Raw genomic sequence first — 18,087 nt, 5'->3', positions numbered from 1 at the left:
GCTTTTGAAGCTTGTTATATGAAACATCTAGTTGAGCATATTTCTAAACAATAAATCTCTACTGGCTAACAGGACTACATGTTTGCCTATTTCCTGACTAATGTCTACAAGGATGACTGTAATTAAATGAACTTATTAAATGTTATAAAGTAATTTTCATTTATATATATATTTCCCAGCTTTGTACACTCTTGACATGCCTTATCTACACAAGAAACCAGGCTGTAACATCAATGTAAGTTGCAATTCAATATGCTTTCTGCCTGAGAGATAGTAACATTTAGCTCAAAAGCCTTTTGTAGATATAAACACCACCTACACATACTACAGTAGGGGGGTTGGACTAGATGACCTCTAAAGGTCCCTTCTAACCCCTACTATTCTATGACCATGAAACAAACGCTAGAGAACGTGTTATGAAGGCAGGTGGGGAAACAGGATTTACAGCAGCTTATCAAATAAAATGTGCTAAAATAGCAACTGATCTGTTGAAAGTTTAATTTGTTAGTCACAACTCTCTTAATATTTCCAGATACTATTAATTTCACATTTACAATAAACAATGTCTCAGTCACTTCCTAATATTTAAGACTCAAAGTAGATTATTTTAGGCTCGACTCCTTTTGTAGACAGTGGAAAGCAAAACTGTTCTAGGGTAACTCAAGGACATGAACACAACAAGCTCATTTACTCCTTTTCAATGCATAAGAAGCCTAGGAAGACTACTTGCTGGGGTCCCAAACTTATATTTCTAAATAACCAACACAATGTAATTAGAGTAACACAAAAAATAAGGTAATAACACACACAAAAAAGCCGAGAAGGCAAGCGGGATAACCAGAAAAAACACTGGAAAAAATGACATTTTATCAAGCATCTGAGAATACAGAGCAATAATTACTGAAAGTATCAGAAAACAGGATAGAATTTGGTAGGGACAAACTATCAAATCAACTGAATGTTCTTTAATGGGTTAATTGGACTAATGAGCAGAAAGAATATGAAAAATAGTTATGCAGAAAAGTTTGGAGATATGATTTTATAAGCAGCAAGACTGAGTCATGACTGTATGATAATCATTGCATTCACTTGTACTTTGAGATTACACAGGGGTGATAAACAAGCAATCAACTTCATCTGTGCTAAAACACAATCAAGTTAGACGTAAGGGAGCATCTTCGGTTGTGTTTGCCTACCTGAACCACAGATAAAACATCTGCCAAGAACAATTCAGGTTTGCCTCAGAGGGTTATTTTTCCAGGAAGCTTCTTAAAATCCCATTTCTCCCTAAGTATCTACAGTACCTGAATTCAATCTGAAGTTGTTACCACAATTTAAAGTGGGAAAAAGAACCAACCAACCAACCAACCGAAACCCAACGCACTATATACTCACTTGTCGTTTTTAATGTGTTCGTAAAGGCGCTTGAACTGACGGACTTGGAAGGAGAGAATTCCCATCAAAACCACCACCATAAGCAGAAAAGGATAAATCCGTCGCTGAACGAGGTTTTGCATTTCAGCAGTAACTCCTAAGAAACAAGACACATTATCTAACTCATGCATTTCTGCTTCTGTACCTGCTTCTCTACCTTTTGTTATACTGTAACTGCAGTAGAAAGGCTCTGAAATAAGTACGATTTATTGCAGAGCTCCAACCTAACAGCTGCTGTTGTTTTCTGTCTCAATCATTAAAGTCTAAAGTTTTCCATTAACAGTGAAAATCCACAGTAAAAAGACCCCAACCCATCAAGCTCAGCAGCTCTTCCTGCTTACTGACATGTGTCTGCCTTACAGTCTTGACTTTCCTCTGATACAGAACTCTGCATTCAAGTGAGAGGTTGCAGAATAAAACAGGACTTCTACACTTTGTTAACAAACCTCACTAGCAAAAGACAATTGATGATGAAAAAACACAACTACCCTACTTTTAATGAAGTTATTTCCCTCGATGAAGAGGAAAACCTGAAAAAATCCCAAACCATATCTACAATTTCCATTTCATTTTAACACTGAATGAAAACATCAAAACAAAGCCAGTATTTTCACCTGTTCTAAGCTTCCTTTAGGATCTGAAAAGTCAGAAAAGATGTCCATCTCAGTCTTAAAGAGAGACTAAAATTAAAGGTTGGTTGTCCAAAGAAAACAGAAATTAATCATCCCTTTCCCTAACTAGTAACACAAATACATTTGTGCTGTCAGATGCTGTGCACTCTCATACTCTTGGTGTATTCTACACTTTGATTTACTAAAAAGCCAGTCAGAATAAGGTGTTGCATCTCTCAAAAAAGCCCAGACTTTCAAGATGACACAGCAATCCTTAAGCATTTACGTTTGCTGGCAGAACAGTTGGGTGGGTTTGCTGTTCTGTTGGTTTAAATAGCCTAAAGCTTGAAGGTTTGTTTCCACAGATATCCATTTACATCCCTCTAACCCATCAGATGATAACAAGGAGCTGTGAATGTACACATACCTAACAAAGGTACAACCCCAGATGCTATGATGTATGGTACACACAGGGAAAGCAACAGAACGGAGATGACGGGTGCTGCCAGTTTCCGGACGATGAAGTATAAATCAATGTTACGAATCCCATTTGCATATACCTACAGACAGAACAAGGTAGAAGAAGAAGAGATCAATCAAGAAAGCCATGCTTTGTGCTTACAGTGAGAACTACAAGATTTTACACAATTCTCCTGATCAGAGGAAAGAGGTGTCCTCAACTTGAAGGAAAACATGACAGCCACAGTCGAAGAAGGAAAAAACTTTGTGCCAATTTACATCAAGAGGGTTCCAGGAAATCATTTAAACAGTGCCCAGAAGAGCAATTTAATCTGGAATAGTACTGTGACCATCTGAAAGATCCTTAAATAGAGCTGTAGATCACAGAATCTTAAGGGTTGGAAGGGACTTTGAAAGATCATCCAGTCCAATCCCTCTGCCAGAGCAGGGCCACCCAGAGTAGTCACAGAGGAACTTATCCAGGTAGCTTTTGAATGTCTCCAAAGAAGGTGGATGGTGGTTTTGTGGGTGACCTGACATCATTTTGTACTGTTAACTTGCTGAACAAGGACCCTGTATAAGCTAATACATCAAATCTATTAAATTGGTAACACAGGCAGAAAATAGCATCTTATTCTGTATTTGGCTGGGCAGACCAGGGCCTCTGCATATGGAGACAGGGTCTCCACAGTTCTTGAGCTTCTGCAGCTACTACCAGGAGCTGAGGTCTCAACATGACTAATAATCATGGGAAAAGACTGATTTCAAGTGGTTAACAACATACAGCCATATGATGGCCACTGTCCCAGTCTGGATGTAACCATTTCCAAGGATGCCTCAGGAGAGCATGTGTGTTTAACAAACAGGCCCAGGGGGAGCCATCAAAATGGAAGGAAGAGGCATGGATATGCATCAAAAGGTACTCACAGAACTACATTCCTCCAGTGGTCACCTGAAGTGATCAGTATACAGTTGACTAACTGGGACTATGTGCTAGACTTAATCAAGAGAGGCATCTTTTGTACAAAGGTCAGAACATGCACTGTAGCCATTCTATACAGTGCAGGGCTGAAAAGATACTTTCCAACAAACAATTGGGATACTTCCTTGAGATAACAAGCATTGAACTTGAAGGTTATAATAAAAAGATACTTCTGCCAAAGAAAGCAACAGGCCATGTGACTCAGAACTGCTCATAGAAATTGTTCTGTCTTGCTTAGTAACCAAAGGACAATGGAAAATACACATAATTCAAATGGGTAGATTTTTCCTACCTGTTCAATAACAGTTTTCAGCCACCACTGGGGACCCATCAGTGTTATGGCAGCAATTATTTTGGCATGCAGAACTCCAAGAGCCCAATCCTAATTTTGGAAAAACTAACTGTTAGTGTTAACATATATTTAAATACAGTTTGACAACCAAAAGCTTTTGTTAATATTACTTGTGAGAAGATAACTACTTTTTTATTTACGAGGCATCACCTGCAAACTCTTAAGAAAAATAGGATGCTCTCAAGCTTAAGTGACGTGTAAAATACTCTGTTCCCTGGGACAAAGAAAATCAGCTACTACTATTAAACCAAAGGTAAACCTAAAATAAAAAGCACTAAACTTACTTAAAGCATGAGACTAACATCATGGTAAAAACTAATTTACACTAGTAACAAAACTAGAGGGTTTTTTTTTAATTAAAGGAATCAAAATGAGAGACACACAAGATACACAGATGCTCACACAAGTCAGGAAACAAGGTGGTTGGGTTTTTCCTTTAAAATTTTAATTGTTCACAAAACTCTACCTGATGTGAAGAAAAGCTAAACAAAGTAAGGCAATACTCTTCTCATACTATCAGGAGGAAAATTGATGCTTTAACATTTATCACAAATACTATGGTATGGAATTAAAAGAGCACAGTGTAACTACAGGCTTGTAGTAAACACTGCACATCAGGAGTCAATCCTTTCTGGATTACAGATATTTGTAAGAGAGTTTTTAATCAAACCAGAAAAATAGAATGCAAAGTATTGGTTGACAAGGCAAAAAACACCCAACCAGGAACTGGTAAGACTAAGAGGTCATAGAATCATAGAATGGTAGGGGTTGGAAGGGACCTTTAGAGATCATCTAGTCCAACCCCCCTGCAGAAGCAGGTCAACCTAGATCCGGTCACACAGGAACATGTCCAGGTGGGTCCTGAAGACCTCCAAGGAAGGAGACTCCACAACCCCTCTGGGCAGCCTGTTTCACTGCTCCGTTTTCAACCAGTTGTTTAAAAAGATAGCTTTTGTTAACATCTGTTTTCCCAGATATGTTAAAAAATATTAAAAACTTGTCAGTGTTAAAGTTACTTTGTGTTTGCTCAAGCATGTAACCTTTGTATAATCTTTTGTGAAGAATGGAAGGTATTCTCAATTTCAGCATCTCTTTGTTCATTTACAACAAGTCTCAAATCCGTCTAACCTGATATTTTGAGGAAGCTCTGCCATATGAAAATAAATCTCTTTCATAATTTAGCCTAGGCGATGCAAGCACTTGTCACTCCATTCACTGCACCTCCATTTGTTCTACCAAGTTGTAGGAAAAAAAGTTTGCACTCACTTAGCCTCTGAGACTTGACTGAAGAAAGCCAAAACAGTACTACCTCAATATCTGGTATTCATGATTTGACATCTCAACCTAAAACCAGAATGATCCTAAAGCATAATGAAATTCCATTCATAGTGGATTGAAATCACCACTGAATTAAAGCCCTGTATGGACAAAAAGATCAGCTGAACCTCTTGCTGCATAACTGTAGGCAGGAAGGTTTCCAGAAAGGTCAGATGCAAGATGTATGTCTGTGCATATGTACATACAGGGATATTAACTTATGTATCTAACTACAATCATGCTACTGAAAAAAGTGCCCATCTGACCACTGAAATGCAAAGATGCTCTTTTGTCATCTCACAGAGTTCAGCATTTCTTATGAAGATTTCTAAGCATATCCTTTTGGTTTAAATAATCTTCACATCCACGCTGGCTGTCTTCCCTGCCACACAGAAAAATACTTGTGGAAAATAAGCACTGTATCAACATGAAACAAGAACTCCTGTACTCTTTTCTTCTAAGTAAAGAAATCTATCAACAGCAAGAAAAGAATGAGGGCAACTGACCTGCCAAGGATAGAAGAGAGGTGTTTGATCCAAAGGAACTCTCAAAGGTGCAACGATGACGAGTTCAAAGAGAAGACCAAGCAAAAGTGGAACCACACCAGCTAGCAGGATAGCCACTATTAACGTCTTCATTATCTAAAATAATCCAAGACATCCAATTAATATGTTTATCACAGGATTCCTCTTGTTTAGACTTCAAAGTATAACTTAAACTACAAAGCCAGACAAAGCTGGGAGAAAAAAAACCCACTTCTACATAGACCTTTAATTCATACATATACAGCCCTAGAAATAATTTTTATTACACACATAGTTTTGCAATTCAGGTTCTCAAGATTTCCATGCACCTTCCACAAAAAGGCATGACTGTGCCTACTGGTGTCTGTATTTCTGACACAAAAACTGAAGAGCTACTTCAAATATCCCTCCTGATTATTTTTTGTTATTACTATTATTCTAGAAATCCTCTTACTTTACTTGCATTATAATAAATCAGATACAAAACTAGTCTGACTCCATTCACATGATCAAGAGAAGGGACAAAGGACAATTACAGCGTTATATTTAAGCTTGGTTAAGAAAATTCAGAGTTAAAGATTTCCTAAGTGAAAATGGTGCATGAGCTATTTGGAAAATGTGGTAATACATGAAATACAGACTTACACTGTGTGTCCAATAAACACACAAGCAGGTCCATCCCAAGACACCATTTATGCAATGAATGTTTGAAATGACTATACTAAGGCAAGAAATCTACTATAGAAATCCCCAAAACCAAGATTAAACAGAGTGGGATATAGTTTGGTTGCCATGGTGAGAATCTGAACTCCTGGTAATAAAAAAAAGGATATTTTCTTTCCAAACATTCATTTGAACAACCAATGATTTTGACAAATCATAAAGACCTTTCTGAAAATATGCAGCAAGCTACTTTGTAGAAGAATGTTCAGCATCATCTGTCTGATAATACCAAGTTGCTAAATGAGTAATAGTTGAAGCTTCCAGGTGTATGTGAAAATGTAAATGGATTTGAGTACATATCACATGTGGGGATAATATAATGCAATATACTCACTTTTAAAGGAAAGCAGAAACACATAAATATATAGATAAACATATACACACAAACTCATTTACACTGGTTGTTTAACATTGTGATAAATAGCTTCCCAAAATAGAGTCAGCCTATGCAATGGTTGAAAAAAAAGCTGCAAATGCTTCAAAATGGTCTGAAAAGGAAAATGCAGTCTACATCTACACTGTATAAAGTGCAAGCAGAAGTGAAACACCAATTTTTGAGAGTTACTTTTTGGATAACTCAGTGAAGACTCACCATGAGAGACCATTCTTTGACTTTCTGAAAAATCACCCTCCGACCCTGTGGCATCCAGGCGACCAGCACTGTCACAGCTCGGATCGTTAGCCAGCAGACATAAAGACCACAAGCAGCTGTGTACAGTTCATGGATTTTGGCAGTCCCAGTCCAAAATGACATTAACCATCGGCCAGCAAACACTGAAAACACAAACATTGTTATATAGTGTAATGCTTTTTGATGTATTAAGGAAGGATGCCTATTACCAAACAATTTATCAAATGCATTGTTAAATACCAATGCACAAACAGCATTTAGCACCAAATAGTGTTTTGGTGCTGTACCTATCAATGTGTGAAATGGAAACATAGAATGGTAGGGGTTGGGAGGGAACTTTAGAGATCATCTAGTCCAACCCCCCTGCAGAAGCAGATTCACCTAGATCAGGTCACACAGGAACATGTCCAGGTGGGTCACTACATAAATAGTTACACAGATTATATAAAATACATGTTTAAGTTTTTTTTCCCCTTAAAATGTCATTTTGCCAGCTACTGGACCTGAACTACAACAAAACAAAGCACTGAATACTGCACTATTCAGAGCCTAAACACTAACTTTCAGAACTGCAAAGGCAATAATGGATTAGTGCATAAGCTTGAATTTAAATCTAATGAACTATATTTGGGTTATTTCAACTGCCTCATGAAATTTTTAAGGCTTACTGATGGGGCTTCTGAAGCTCTGACAAAGACAGGAGACTCATTTACTACATTTCACTTTTTAATAGTGTTTCTATTCGTTAGTATTACAGTGGAACTATTTTATGTACTACTATTAAAACCATCACAAAATTCCTAACTGATCTCTAGACATTATTGACCTGAGGATCATTAATACAAGGAGATAAAAATGACATGGTACTGTGGTAGCCAGCTTATAGAATTCCAAATAATTTCTAGGTCTTCATTTATTCCAAAAGTGGTTTTGATTTGGTTAAAGTCCTCATCCATTCATATATGAGAAGTGGCATAGATATCACTTCAAAGTCTCCTAGTGACCTGTCATGCTGACACCTTGAGAACATTTAATTAAAGATCCTACAGAAGACCTTGTAGAAACCTATGTATTTTCCTTCTCTAAATGGTAAAGCAAGTGCTTCTCTTTTTCTCTCAATATTACTACAGAGATTGTCTCAGCACTTGGAGCCTTAAAAGAAAATTTCTCGACAACAAAGCAAAGGAAATGTCAGTCCCTTATTTAAATACATGTATTATCTCTGACATTTAGATTATTACAATTTGAAGATGTACTATTAAAAATGAGACAATTTTCCATCATCTGCCATTGCTGAGCATGGCAACACACAGAGTTGGGAGTTGGTTTTCATTGTAGTGTTACAACAGACTTACCTGGTAAGGTAAGGCAGATAAGACTAGCAATCAGTAATGTTATGCACATGAAAACAATCAAAAGAAATATCTGCAAGAGAGAAAAAATAGAGAAACAGTTTGTAACAAAGTTGCTTATCCAAAGCCAAGAAAAACATATTAAAAGACGTATCATCCTAGAAAGGCTGCTAATCTAGAACATTCAAATAGCAGCTGATGTCTCGCTGGATGACTAACTCAGTGATAGCAAACCTATCCACAGCAGATGCAGCACACCTATAGTGCTGTGTTCTTTTAAGAGCTTCTATCAGTAAAACACACAGTCACAAGAGTACAAATTAACACTTGGATATAGATTTACTGCAGTTCTTTGGTGTTACATTAAGAAAATAATTTCTTTCTGCATTGACCAAGTGTTTAAAATCCCAATTGGGAAAGTAGAATCATAGAATGGTAGGGGTTGGAAGGGACCTTTAGAGATCATCTAGTCCAACCCCCCTGCAGAAGCAGGGTCACCTAGATAAGGTCGCATAGGAACATGTCCAGGTAGGTCTTGAAGCCCTCCAAGGAAGGAGACTCCACAACCCCTAAGTAAACAAAACATTGTATTGTTCCATAGTGGAAGTCTGTGTAAGAGACACAGTTTTCATAAGATTAACTTATCTGAGGTCAACAAACCAAAAATCACAACTGAAGCACCTGCAGTGATCCTCACTGATTCATTCTTTAAGTATTTCAAACAAGTGGAACCAGGGACACAGAATCATATCAATGAGCTACCACGTGTTTGAGATGCAAGTGCTCATCGCATCTCTTGATGAAAACAATGGAAACAAATACAGTTAAATCAGGGTTTTTTCTTTCTACATTCTGAAGAAGTCTCCAAAGAACAACTTAAAGTCTAGATGAAGGTAAGTAAACCAGAAAAAACAGCCCCTGAGAGCTGAACAGGAAGTGGCTTAGTTGTTATCTCCACTTCAAGGTCAGCACATCACATTACTGAAAGCTTATACTCTGCAATAGTTTGAGAGGAGGAGATGACTTCAGTACATGTTCTTATCTAGAGGTATCCACAAAACCAAAATAACTCATGCAAACTTGGTTCTAGAAAGGATTTCATGAAGCCCTAGGTTAACACACCCCTTCCTTGAAAGCAGGATGCCAACACTGCAGTTGTTCCATATCACCAGGTCACAGTAAGAATCCACTTTAATTACCTCCATAGCAGCTAATCAGACAGCTAATTTCAATTAACTTGTTTGTCATTCCAGCACCTTCTTATGAACTTAACTCAGGCCAAAGGAAAATGTTACAAGTATTATATTGTTTTCTTTAAAAATTACACTATGAAGTCTTACCTGAACTTTCAAACTAACTAACACACACCTCCTGCATATTACCTCAGTTTTTGTCTGGACTAGTTTTCTGTTCCAGCTCCCCACATACATGTTCTAGCATAGGTACCCATGCCAAGAAAGGAAGAAAGGATCAATTGCCATGGGAAGACCAGCAGCTCTCCTTTGAGCAGTCTGTGCATATTTATGCTAGATTAAATTGGTCTCAGAGCATGCTCTGGCTTCCTGTTATGATCAAACTGAGGTGGCAGCAGCTGCTATGGGGGCCAATTCGTCCTCCTTCCCTACCTTTTTTCATCTCTGAGCAATTTCCTCTCACTGTTTCCTCAAAACCAGTGTTGTAGCTCTTGTATTCTTGTGGAGAGCCATTTTAGAAGGTAAGAAGGGTGGAGTGAATTAAAACCCCCACTTCCTGCCCCAAAAAGCCTCAACTTCAAATACCCAGAAGCTCAACAGTTGTGAAATCTTAAAATACTTTCAGTTTGGCTTTCAGTTCTATTGGGTTGAGATAAGAAAAAAAAAAAGCTTTATTTTGTACTTTGTTCTAAGATAGATTCCGCATTTTAAGGAAACTATAGAAGTAATACTACATTATTTTAACTGTAGCCATTACTTCCAACCTTGAGCTATACCTGTAACCACAGTCAATGAGCTATTTTTAAATGTATATTTTATTAAGTCAGAGTTCTAGTAGCAACAAAACAATTTATCTAGTATGCTAGAATGTATTTACCAAAGTTTCCTTTGTAATAGTAGGGACTTTGAACTTCCAAGTATTACAACACCTTTTCTATGTTTAATAGAGATGCAACAGAAGTCCTCCATTTAATTTCTCAATAAAGCAAAGTTGTTTAAAACACTCTTCAGCTAAAAGACTGAAGCATGCCCTCTTAAAAGCTATGTCCTGTTAAAAACTCTCCTGAACTACCTGTTTGCTGGACAGTTGTTGTATTTCTCTCCATTACTATTAGGAAAAATAAGACATAAACTAATAGATAATACACAACATGTATGGGAGCTATACATCAAATGGCAAACAAAGGTCTTAAGTTACAGGCTGCAAAAAGCTATATGTGAGAATAACTCCAATGTTCAGAAAGCTGCAAACTGTACAACACACAAAACAACATCACCCACCACTTGACTTCTGATACAGAATCATAGAACCAAATCTTTCTTACAGAAAAATTATACACATTTCACAAATGTCTTTCCCTTTTCTCTTAAGGTGTTAGATATACCTACCCTGAGTGGGAACTTTAAAGGCCTCCTATAAGGCTGGAAACCCACAGGTCCTCCTTGTTGAAGTATGGCTTGATGGGCTGCATGAAGACCTTCTCCCACAACTGGAATGGCATTGTTATTGCGAGCATGCTGGTTGTTAGGCTGCTGGTTTGCATTGTTTTCATTCTCTTCCTGGTCACCAAGTAGGTAAGAATGGAGATCCCTGTAACAAATCAAAATCTCAGGTTTGTTCTGTTTGATTGGAATGAAAATCTTGCACAAAGATAGGCTTACTCAGAATGCAGAAAAGTTGCACAGAACTTACACAAGAGTCCTGGCAGAATCTTGATAAACTTGTTTCTGCTAAGGTACTCAATGGCACACTAAACAGAGTTTAGAAGAAAAATGCTAGTGTGGAAGCAGATTAAAACAGTGGAAATACAGACACAACTAAAGATCACTTATGTGTTTGATTGCTTTAAAACATCTGCTATTCAAGAAAAATCACATCTGTACTTCAGCTTGTGTAAGCAGGCAGTTCAACTGACAGCTTTGACTTTACTGCTACTGAGCTCTATTGGAAAAACTTTGCCTTCAAACCTAAACTATACAAAGACAATACTGCATTCCTTGGAGGTCTTCAAGACCTGCCTGGGCACATTCCTGTGTGACCTGATCTAGGTGGACCTGCTTCTGCAGGGGGGTTGGACTAGACAATCTCTAAAGGTCCCTTTCAACCTCTACCATTCTGTGATTCTATGATTGCTGTAGATGTGTTTTCAAAAGTACAGTTAAGCTAAACCTTTCAAGAAGGTTCTAAATTACTCAAAATCCATTCAAGAACATCAATCCTAGAATGAGTCAACCTACTTTAAAAAGTATTCTGCTTATAGTCCCTGCATATATTGTTAACAAATAGATATTTGAGATTAAAAAACCAAACCCCAATATGTAGATTTAGAGGTGAATTTTCCTCAGCTTGAAGAGAATTTTTATTAGCAGTAAGATGCATGGAAATACTCTATTGTCAGACATGAAAACATTTTCACAGCAGTTGGTTTTTTAAGACAAGCAGAAGAAAAAAAATTGCACCAGCGTTCAACTAAAACTGCTGAAGAGATATTTCACAATTGTTCTTTAACAGCTGCAAGAGTGGAGAAAGCAAAGCCATTTCTATCATCATCTCTGAAATGCTTTGTGTCCTACTGAAATATTATCACAACATGGGTAATTGAAAAATAGAACTTCTCTAAAGGTAAACTAAGAGAATAAGGATGAGGAGAGTTTCTTTATGGGAAGCTAAAATAAGTAATTTGGATTGCACTTGAAGAAAAAAAAGGGTTTCATTCACATTCTGAGTCTCAGACATCCCAACAGCGTTGTATTGCCATCACAACAAGCAAGACATGAGAGAATGGCAATATACTTGAATTTAAATGTAAAACTTTACAGAAACATAATCAGCTTGACTTTTTCTTGACTATTCTGGCAAACAAAGTAGGAACTGAAAAAGAATTTCAAGTGTGAGAACTCTGCCTGGCAGTCTAAATTAAAGAACCTCACTTTGTTACAGTCATTTGCTTCAGCTGACAAAGACACTGTTTCGTCCTTCTTTAGATTGAACTTTTAACTTTAAAATCCCCAATTTAGAGGTATTCACTTCTTCAGCTTCATTGAAAGCTAAAAGTTAAAAGGATATAATACTTGTCTCTCTGTACTCACAGCAAGTATCCAGCAGTTACAGTCCATGCACGTACAAGACCTTTCAACCACTGCCTTGTATGTCCTTGTTCTAGCAAAGCTGGAAGCACCACCTGAAGCAAAAGGAGCTCTAGGGAAAGTTCACTTACTGGAGCATCACTAGAAACAACGAAAAGAACAGGAAGTCAAACATAAGGAGCATTATGATGATATTCAGGGTAAAAGATTACTAACACCACTATAAACAAAAAAATTTACACAGAATGTCAACAGGAACAGTTCTTTTTGCAGATATTTTTCTTTACATGCTACTCTGAGCACAGGTTAAGTGTTCATGAGTGTTCAGGCACTCAAGCACACAAGAAATTTAAGACAAAACGTTGAAAAAAGATTTGCTCTTCTATTTGCTTTTATCACTGCTGTTTCAATTATTACTTAGGAAAGGGAAGAGAGTGTTATCAGTTAAAAGAAATGCAGTTACAGATATTCTTTTACTCTTGAAGCAATGATAATCAGGAATGAATGCGAAAAACAAACCTGGCAGCAACTTCGCTACCAAAAAGACAGAGGGGATATTGTTTTGGGGGCACAGAAAAACCAAATAGTTGTTATTATGGAAGTAATACAAAACGTTTTACTTTTCTAAGTATTTTGGCAAACTCTATGACGTATCTACGTCCTTTATCTTTTTCCTTTTCTAGAACAATGACTTTGAAATTGAAAACAAACAAAACAACACAATAATCTGTCAAATTAAAGCTCAAAGAGCACAAATGCACCTTGTTCTAGTTATAGGCAGACTGAAAAAAGATCTTTTTCAAGTTAAATGCTTACCTGTAGAGCATGACGTTATATGGAAGAAAATTAGGCAGGAGATATTTAATGATGCGTATAGGAAGCCAGAGCATGAGCAGTACAATTGATCCAAAAACAATCTGCAACAAGGACATTAAGTCAGTGTGAAAGCAGAAACAACTAAACCTAGTTTCCCACCCACCTCTCTGATATTGTTTCCTGCAGCATGTGGTTACTAACAGTAGGCTTTTCCTTACATTTGGCTGTGACACAAAGTTTCAGGCAGCTAAAGCATTAGGACTATCTAAGAAGAAAATACTCTAAAAGTTGGACAGATCAGGTTGTCTCATGTACTGAGGGGCTCCCTAATAGAAGTAATATATAAATGAGCTTTCACTGATCAGAGCACTTTAGGTGTATTAATACGGTATGTAAAATAATGTTTCTGGTATATCAGTTTTCACAGTTGATGTGACACGTCAAAACCAGCCCAAGACCCCTCCCTTACCACATGCTAGGCAAACTTCTGACAAACAAGCAACAGGCAAAAAAAGTTTGAATTGCCTTCAATATTTTACAATGATAATCTGAAAACAGACACCACTGGGTATATATCAGCATAACCCAATGCAAAACTGAACTAGAAAGTTACTCCTCTGTGGCACTACTTTAGCTGAACTGGACACACAATGTTTACTGCAGTAACTAAGAGCATCTTGAAAGAGTTATAATAGCCATAACAATAAACATTTGTTGTCTGAATACACAAACATTTCCTGTGATTTTGCCTAAGGAGTCTAGAGGTAAACTACTCTAACCCCCTGCTCTGAGCAGAGCTAGTTGCATCAGGCTGCTCAGAACCTTATCCAGTTGAGTTCTGAGTATCTCTTAAGATGTAAACTGTGTTGGCAACCTCTTTCAGTGCCTAAGCACCTTCACAGTGAAGATGCTGTTCTTTAAATACACAGTAGCATATAGGGGAGGTAACACATGGAATTTATTTCCCAACACAGAAATTTGAGAAAAGCCCTTACCACTGATAAGATAAACCTCCTGAGATGCCTATAAATGGGCAAGTGAATCATTTCCTGCACAGGATTGAAGTCTGGATCATTCAAATTCCTGAGAAACCATAAGACTCCAGGTCTCAACACCTGAAGTAGGAAACAGAAAACAATACATGAAGAGAAAGTTATCTTTTTACTCTTTGTTTTTAATTCTGGGTAACACTATTGCAGCAAATGAATAAGTTTTAAACATAACAAGTTCAACAAAATGGTACAGAAATAGAACAAAGGAAGAATTATCATGGAGAAGCAACAACCAATTCCAAGCTTAATTTTCAGGTATTAATCAATCTCAAACAACTGGAATGTAGTTAGATTCATTTGAAGGCAACACCCATAGTGTCCATAAACTAAACACCTGTGGGTAAAATATACTCTAAATCACAATTTTCCACTGCAGTAAGTACTGGTGTGCCTCTTTTTAGGTAAGGCTCATAATCCAACACACACACATAAAACACAGTAGCAGCAACACCCACACATGAAAGATTTAACTAACAGTTCAACATACAAGCTTCTTTAACTACATTACATACCAATCTTTTCCATGCAGACTTACCTCTCTCAGAAGAAGGATGAAGGATGCAAAGTAAAAGACGTAAACCATCCCCACTAACCAGTGCAGAAACATTGTGGTACCTGGGGCAGACTGAAAGCTCAATTCTCTGTCTTTTAAAGTGGCATCAAACATCTCCTAGAAGGTAAGTAGTAAGTAAATATGAATAAAGTTTGGCAAACCTCCACAGTTACTCATTTTGTTTAACCTAGCTCATACATATCAATAGGCATTCAATTTAAATGTCTGCCTCCTGCTTACAATAAATATAGGGAATAGTTTACACTAAGAACATCAAATGAAGGTAATTCCTGATCAATTTCTTTTTTCTGACGGAAGAAAGTCAACCTCAACACTAATGTACCTTACATAAGTCACAAATCAGCTCAAAGTGGCAACTGTCATAGGAGCAAATAATTGTTCCCTTCAGTAGAATTCTTCTACTAAGGACAGAAGAAATTACATTTTCTCCATTTGAAATGGATCTCTTTTTCTTAGGACAGAAAAACTGTCCTTCTCAATTACAAGCAAGCATATCTTACTCAAAACAGAAAGAGATTGGACAACTATTAATGTATGTCATTACCACTTCACATAAGATGGCTACATGAAGAAATTTATTCAGTACGTGTTTGTCTCTAAGTTTGTTATCACAGTGGTCTTGAAAATGCAGAAAGAATTATTAACATCTTCTTATTTTAATAATAGCAGGTTCATTTGTATGTAGTAACATAAAGCAGTACCTAAAAACCCCTTTCCCTCTGGAAACCACCACGTTTATAAAGACTGCTGTCAAACTCCTACCAACAACTTTCTTCTCATAAAACCTTTGTTTTCGTTCAAATATAAGCAACCAATAAAAAAAGATTTTATCCCATTTATTTCCATTCTTACCAAAGAACATATATCCAACCACCAGCCACAGATGAGAGGAAACACACCAATTTCAACCACCACTAACAAGGAAACCTTTAGGAAAAAAAGAGGAAAAGTAGCATCTCACTGCTTTAACAGAAATTGCAAAGAAAAATGATAATGTAAGCTTAAATTGAGAGGGTTTTTTGCTCCACACACACATACAGAGCAAAGTAGGATTACCTTGACAACAATATAGCAAACTCCTAATAAACGACGTGATCGTTGGAACTTAACAAGTGCTGCCAAACCCTGAATAGTTTTGTCAAGAAAATAACACTGAAAAATACTTTGTAAGATAGTTTGATTAATATAAACCACTATTACATGGCTTGCAATAACAGGAAACTTTATAAAGGACAAAAGTGAGACAGGAAGTGTGTGTTTTATCAGGGCTGTTTCCAAAATTGGCTGTGACTCTGGAAGTCACAATCTGATGTGCTGGATAATTCCCTCAACATGCATCTAAAATAAACAAATGACTGAATAAATAAATAGTTCTACTACTACCCTCCTTCTGAAAGTTTCCTCAACAAATATACAGTTGACTTCGACAAATCAAACAAGCAAGTTTCAAAACTGAAGGCCTACTTTCATAGAACCAGAGAATCACAGAATGGTAGAGGTTGGAAGGGACCTTTAGAGATCATCTAGTCCAACTCCTCTGCAGAAGCAGGTCAACCTAGATCAGGTCACATATTTTAAGTGGTAGCTTTCCTTTTCGTGCAGTCTGAAACAAATTGTCACCTTTCCCAAGGAAAGCTGGCTGCATATTGCAATTCAGGGGCTTGTTTAGTTTTAGGAGGTAACAGGGAGACACTCCAACCAACTCTTTTACCACATTTGCACTTCACCATGGTATAGTACGGTCTGAAGTTGATTTTAGCTTTCTGTACTCTTGGACAAAGAGCTGCTATTATTCTTATGCTATTATTATTATTATTTGAAATTGAAGTTGGTTTAGTCCCTTTAAAATCATGCAGCTAGAATGTAGACTTTTTACTTGGGATTAAATCCTTCCAGCATTCAGGACACCGCCGTTAGTTAATTTTCTGTGTTACCTCCTGAAAGAAATCATTGCTGAAAACTCTCAGTGGTTCAGGGACATAAGAGAAACGAAACCAATCCAACACTCTAAAAATCTAGCAGGATCAAAAAGATGTGAATGAATTTCTCATCATACATATTTCCATAATCCCATTTCTCTGTGTTGCAACTACATAGTGCACAGGGATACTGTAAGGTCAGTGAGGGCAAAACAATGGTTCTACACTCATCTTCTCAGACAGACTTTCAGATCTTAGTTGGAGGCCTTTAAGCAAGTATAAAAGCTTATGATGTTGTGTTGTTAAACATGTGTGAGTGTTCTGAAGAATACAGTCACACTGCCAACTTTTAGATGTCCAAGAGAACAGAAGACAGCTTTTCTTCTCATTTCAACCAAAGAGCAGAGCAAAATGGTAAATTCATTGCATTTGCAACGTAAATGTACATGTAAACATTATTTTACACATAAAATCTGAACCAGGTATCTACTGACAAAAGGATACATGACAAACAATTAGAGTCACTGCTAGCAGAACATAGCCGACTATAGTTGTAATCAGGCCTTCAAAGTGAGATGCTTGAACCTGGAGAGGAGGGGAACAAAATAAGGAAAGTTATCAGTCTCTTAGAAGATTATCTCTCTTTTTCATGTAATTAAGATAAACTCCAAATCTCAATTTAAGAAGAATGAAGAGTTTAATTTCTATATATTTAAATAATCTGCTACTTTTTTTTGGTATCTCCATCAAGAGTAGAAAATGTTTTCACTCACTGGGAAAGTCCAACAATTCATTTCTTCATACACAAAACAACCTCTATATATAAAACAAAGACTGTCACACTACCTCATTGCCTCCGAGCTTTCACTATTATCGACTATGAAAATCACTCTATACAAATTAAAACTACATGAGAAACAAAAAGCTGTTAAAAAATTTTAAACCTAAGTATTTTTTGGTAAAAGAAGGAAACCTCCATAGAATGGTGGGAGTTGGAATAGGCCTCTAGAGGTCATCTATTCCTACCCCCCCACCAAAGCAGGTCCACCTAGATCAACTCA

General features: G+C 37.0%; 1 protein-coding gene across 2 annotated transcripts in view; it reads right to left on the bottom strand.

Moving 5' to 3' along the window:
- MARCHF6 (membrane associated ring-CH-type finger 6) overlaps window positions 1-18,087 on the bottom strand; it is a 47,453-nt gene that overhangs the window by 3,205 nt on the left and 26,161 nt on the right. For both annotated transcript variants that reach the window (XM_061995917.1, XM_061995916.1), the window contains exons 12-25: window positions 17,531-17,611; window positions 16,164-16,232; window positions 15,960-16,034; window positions 15,069-15,203; window positions 14,477-14,596; window positions 13,482-13,582; window positions 12,669-12,806; window positions 10,968-11,169; window positions 8,389-8,458; window positions 6,995-7,176; window positions 5,662-5,796; window positions 3,779-3,868; window positions 2,473-2,605; window positions 1,396-1,531 (exon numbers count right to left, since the gene is read on the bottom strand). In XM_061995917.1, the coding sequence (XP_061851901.1) occupies window positions 1,396-1,531; window positions 2,473-2,605; window positions 3,779-3,868; window positions 5,662-5,796; window positions 6,995-7,176; window positions 8,389-8,458; window positions 10,968-11,169; window positions 12,669-12,806; window positions 13,482-13,582; window positions 14,477-14,596; window positions 15,069-15,203; window positions 15,960-16,034; window positions 16,164-16,232; window positions 17,531-17,611 (1,667 nt within the window). The remainder of the gene's footprint in view (window positions 1-1,395; window positions 1,532-2,472; window positions 2,606-3,778; window positions 3,869-5,661; window positions 5,797-6,994; window positions 7,177-8,388; window positions 8,459-10,967; window positions 11,170-12,668; window positions 12,807-13,481; window positions 13,583-14,476; window positions 14,597-15,068; window positions 15,204-15,959; window positions 16,035-16,163; window positions 16,233-17,530; window positions 17,612-18,087) is intronic.

Source organism: Colius striatus, chromosome 4 (assembly GCF_028858725.1).
Source record: "Colius striatus isolate bColStr4 chromosome 4, bColStr4.1.hap1, whole genome shotgun sequence".
NCBI lineage: Eukaryota > Metazoa > Chordata > Aves > Coliiformes > Coliidae > Colius > Colius striatus.
The sequence above is the reverse complement of the archived record's forward strand: the minus strand, read 5'-3'. Positions and strand labels throughout refer to the sequence as shown.